The sequence below is a fragment of the Eriocheir sinensis genome, unplaced genomic scaffold (assembly GCF_024679095.1).
Source record: "Eriocheir sinensis breed Jianghai 21 unplaced genomic scaffold, ASM2467909v1 Scaffold920, whole genome shotgun sequence".
Taxonomy (NCBI): domain Eukaryota; kingdom Metazoa; phylum Arthropoda; class Malacostraca; order Decapoda; family Varunidae; genus Eriocheir; species Eriocheir sinensis.
In genome coordinates this window covers 27,036-32,500 of record NW_026112298.1, presented here as the reverse complement: position 1 = coordinate 32,500, position 5,465 = coordinate 27,036, and the positions used below count along the sequence as shown (strand labels likewise).

The following is a 5,465-nucleotide window of genomic DNA, read 5'->3' as shown; positions in this document are numbered from 1 at the left end:
ACTCTCTCTATCAAGGGACTCTACAGATCACGACCCATAAACGGGTTACGCTAAATGGAAGACGCAATAAAAGACATCTGTCTGTATCTGCAAGTGTAAATAAAGGGTATTTTAATGACTTACTGCATGTAGATAACTATTAATAATAGAAATAACATGTAACAATAAATAACTGTTGAATGCGATGCTATAGTCTACTTCGCAAGTTAGGCTTCCCACGTTATTTACATGCAACGCATCAAAATTATCACTTTATGGACCTGAATGAGACGATATATGGGTATCTGAAAGGCTATGAATCGTTCGCGTATGATCAAACTATGATGTTTGATATATAAGTTGTTCCTTCGTGTGCGTGTATGGAAGATTATCGATGCAAAACGGCATGTTTGCGGTTCATATAAGAGGGCTCGAGTTTTTTTTATCGGCGTCGCAGACGCCGATCAACAGATTGTCCATCTTAGTGTTGTTGTTGTTGTTGCTGTTGTTTTCTTCAAGTTGTTTTCCTGGCTTATCCATGCATTGTAGACATGACATTGTATAATAATATTTGTTAGCTCTGATGAACCCTACAACATGGCATTATAAACAGTCAGTTTTTTTTTTCTTTTTTACGTCTTTGTCTGTGACGCCGGTAGGCCTTCATAGTAGGGCCTGATGGTCGGCCCCAGCCTGTTGTGGCGCAGGCAAGTGTTTATAGTGGCGCCATCTTTATTTTTCAGCATTTTCCATTTTAGACCCCTAGTTGCATAATACAAATTGTTTGGGGCGTGTTGGAGGGTCATGCGACGCCGATCTTGCACAGTTTTTGTGCTATTAACACTTGTTTTGTATACACAAACACTCAAATATATCACTGAAAACATAAAGTTGATCTTCATGCAATCACGAACTCACAATGCGCAGGTGCCACATCCGCGTTACCGAGTGGACAGACGGAATGAAACTGACTATACTACTACTTCTACTGCTACTACTGCTACTACTACTACTACTACTACTACTACTACTGCTACTACTACTAATGACTGTATATCTATACCAATAATAATAATACTAATAATAATGGGAATATTAATAATAATAATAATGATAATAATAATAATAATAATAATAATAATAATAATAATAATAATAATAATAATAATAATAATAATAATATAAACGAAACTAATGAGATAATATATTAGCTCGTTCTGGTGTTGGTAATGATGTATTATGATCACAACCAAAATAGCCAAAAGGAAAACCAGATTTAATGATAATCGTGGTGATGAATATCATATCTGTCAATTCACCTCATAGGAAAATTTTTGTGTTATGGTGTACTTGTATCAATTTCAGGATAATTAAAGTGGAAATTAGGTAAGGGCAGGCTTCTTCTGTTTATATATTAGATGGATTGATTGCTAGGTAGCTTAGAAAGGGGATTGACAGATAGATGGATAGAAAGTTTCGGGGTAGGCAGGAGCACAGTGAGTCCCTGTTGTCCGCAGTGCAATGGTGGAGGTGAGTGGACGTGTCTTACCTGGGGGCTTGTTGCAGCAGGGGAGCCGAGGAAGTGTCTGGACGAGGGAGTTTGAAGTGGTGACGCAAGATTAGGTCGGTTAATTTATGGTCATTAAGGGCTGCACCCAAGTCTTCCATTCCACTTTGGTCCCTCGTCAGGTCTATGGTGACTTTCCTTCGACGGATGACAGGCAGAAGGGCAGCGGCAATGTTCACTGTGCCGTCAATTACTCTTATAACTTCATTGGTAACATATTCATTATCATTATCCCGGTTTTCGTCTATATGCTGTGCCACCCTTAGCATGGTGTCGATATCGGGCTCCGTGTCCGCCAGCACAGACAGCCAGTCATTAGTGTCTTCCATCCCAGACTTTTGTAACAGGTCCACGGTTTCCTCTACCGCCTTGACACTGGGACTGCGACGGCTGAGCAGCCCCAGTAGATTACATATCATGTTCCTCAGTGGGCCAAGCTGTAGGTTTTGTCCTGCCATTTTGTGTAGCTCTTTTCGGATGTCTCCTGGGTTGTAGTTGTTACTGAAGCATCCATGAATGTGGCAGGCCGCAAAAAAGTCTTGTAATCCTTTGTGTGGAGCGAAGTAGTGTGGTTTCGTCACCCCGCGTACCGATTGCCGCCGCATGGAGTAAAAGGCTGGCAAGACGTCTTCTATTGGGAGATTATTTTTACTACTGAACTCTTCCAGCTTATTTCGATCTTCATCATCGAGATATATTTTGTCCTGAATAAGGCCTTTCAGTGCAATTTCATAACACTGCTTCAAAAAATTTCCAATATTTATCTGCAGGAGGTGTTCTGTGAGGTGTGAATGACGGCGCAACAGCGTCTCCTTCAGCTTCTCCACACACCAATTTATGATTTCTTGGTAAAGCTCGGTCTGGGTTATGGTGCTTTCTAGTTTATTAGGCTCGTAGTAGATGAAAGTAACGAGGAAGAGGATATTAAGTGGCAGGTTGAACATTTGCTTCCATCCCATCTGCTGCATGACCTTCCTGAGGCCGTCCTCGTCTCTAGACCCCGCGCCACACAGCCAGCGGTAGTGGACTAACGCCATCTCCGTCCTCATATCAACGGAAACGCCCTCTAGCTTGAGATGGGAAAGCTTAAAGTTTTTGGACTTGCTTTTCATTCTTTGTATGGCTTCCGGGCGGGATGTTGAAAGTAAAGTGAAGTCAGGGCAGTCTTTAGCTTGGTTCAGGATGTCATCAAGGAGAGGGCGCGATGTCTCCATCATCTCATCGAGTCCATCGATGATAATGATGACCTTGCTTAGTTTCAGTAAAGGCATCAGAAGGTAGCCATACTTGGAGGAGGCGTAGGGCAGGAGCCTCTTCACCAGCTTCTCAAGAGTGTCGCTAGTCTCCTCCCGGCACACGACCCATAAGAGTAGATGGTAGTGGTCGAGGCCCGCCATGCGGCGATTACCCTCCAGGTAATCGGAAACAATGTATGTAACCAGAGTGGTTTTTCCACTGCCTGCTTCTCCCTCCAACAGTAGGAGGTGTGGCTTGGAGGGTGCACTTTTATTCTGGGCGAGAGTGAGTAGCTCCAAGTAATGGATATTCTCATTTTCCTTATTTTCTTCTTGAATTTTGATTTCTGTAAAAATAGTTTTTACGTTCACTTCGCGATCTTCATGGCCGCTGAGAAAGGAAAGCGGGTTAAAGTGTTTGGCATGGTCAATCTTTTGTTTGAGTTCCTCGTTAGCCTCCCTCTGGAAATGCGGCAGATACTCGTACGAGAAGTTCCGTATTTCAGCATTACCAATCTTCTCGTCCCTGATGGCATGGACCAGCTGTGTCACTTCGTTCTTCTTCTCGACACACTCCACCCCGTCTGTGTTGTACTTCTCCTTCGTGGCTTGTAGTGTTTCATCAAAGTCTTCCTGCAACTTTTTAAGTTCGGTTAGGAATACATGTTGAGTCGCTGTTTTATGTACATCATGCACCAAGACATTCCTCGTGTCCTTTATCTTCTTGACCAGCCTAGCAAGGTCAGTAGTATCATCCAATCCTTCGCATGCCACTGTGATCGCTTTAAAGAGCAAGGTAATATCAAAGCTGCTACATGAAGGATCAATAATGATCATTTGCTTCTGATCTCTATCGAAGCAATTTCTTTTTTGCCTTGTGGTCATGTTCTTGTATTTGGCCGTCGAGGTGTCCGGAAGCCTGGCGAGGTATTCGATGAGGGTTTCGCTCGGGTTCTTGCCTGGTGTCCCGCACAGGAGGGTGTACGTCATCACCTTCTGGCCGGCCGTCTCCAGGACGCGCAATAACTTCAAACGGAAGCAATCACTTTGCGTGAAGACCGCCATCTTCTGTCGGTGGCTGCTGGTTGGTGTCCAGGACGCTTGGTTACCTGTAAGGACGTACATGGCGTCATCACTCACTCGGGAGGACACAGTGCCGGTGTGGCGTCGACTCCTCTCCCCTTGTTTTAGTCCGTCCGTCTTGTTTACATACACACAGGGTGGATGAATTTTGGCACGGTACCGTGTCTGTTGTCGACTGCTTGTCAGACGAAGGGTGCGGGTTATCTCATTTACCACATTTACCGACATACAAGGGGTGTAGGTTGTCTCATTTATCACATTTACCGACATACAAGAGGTGCAAGTTATCTCATTTATCACATTTACCGACATACAAGGGGTGCAGGTTATCTCATTTATCACATTTACCGACATACAAGAGGTGCAAGTTATCTCATTTATCACATTTACCGACATACAAGGGGTGCAGGTTATCTCATTTATCACATTTACCGACATACAAGGGGTGCAGGTTGTCTCATTTATCACATTTACCGACATACAAGGGGTGCAGGTTATCTCATTTATCACATTTACCGACATACAAGGGGTGTAGGTTGTCTCATTTATCACATTTACCGACATACAAGGGGTGTAGGTTGTCTCATTTATCACATTTACCGACATACAAGAGGTGCAAGTTATCTCATTTATCACATTTACCGACATACAAGGGGTGCAGGTTATCTCATTTATCACATTTACCGACATACAAGGGGTGCAGGTTATCTCATTTATCACATTTACCGACATACAAGGGGTGCACGTTGTCTCATTAATCACATTTACCGACATACAAGGGGTGCAGGTTATCTCATTTATCACATTTACCGACATACAAGGGGTGTAGGTTGTCTCATTTACTACATTTACCGACATAGAAGGGGTGCAGGTTATCTCATTTATCACATTTACCGATATATAAGGGGTGCAGGTTGTCTCATTTATCACATTTACCGACATACAAGGGGTGTAGGTTGTCTCATTTACTACATTTACCGACATACAAGGGGTGTAGGTTGTCTCATTTACTACATTTACCGACATAGAAGGGGTGCAGATTATCTCATTTATCACATTTACCGACAGACAAGGGGTGCAGGTTATCTCATTTATCACATTTACCGACAGACAAGGGGTGCAGGTTATCTCATTTATCACATTTACCGACAGACAAGGGGTGCAGGTTATCTCATTTATCACATTTACCGACAAACAAGGAGTGCAGGTTTTCTCATTTATCACATTTACCGACAGACAAGGGGTGCAGGTTATCTCATTTATCACATTTACCGACAGACAAGGGGTGCAGGTTATCTCATTTATCACGTTTACCGATATACAAAGTGTGCAGGTTTTATTTATCACATATACCGATATTGTCCCACCCAAATTTATTTTAATTTGTATTGAAATAAATTACAACGTACGTTTTGAATTTGAAAATGCTTTAAATATGAAAGTTTGTTCTTGCACCCTTTGAATGTCGGTAAATGTGATAAATGAGATAACCTGCATCTCTTGTATCTTGATATATGTGATAAATGAGATAACCTGCACCCCTTGTATGTCGGTAAATGTAATAAATGAGCTAACCTGCACCCCTTGTATGTCGATAAATG

The 5,465-nt window shown here is 42.6% G+C and overlaps 1 protein-coding gene across 1 annotated transcript in view; it reads right to left on the bottom strand.

Annotated features, from left to right (window-relative positions):
* Window positions 1–4,418, bottom strand: part of LOC126994917 (uncharacterized) — a 27,360-nt gene extending 22,942 nt beyond the window's left edge. The window contains exon 1 of the mRNA XM_050854187.1: window positions 1,529–4,418. Coding sequence (XP_050710144.1) covers window positions 1,529–4,386 — 2,858 coding nt within the window. The 5' untranslated portion in view covers window positions 4,387–4,418. The remainder of the gene's footprint in view (window positions 1–1,528) is intronic.
* Window positions 4,419–5,465: the final 1,047 nt, after the last annotated feature.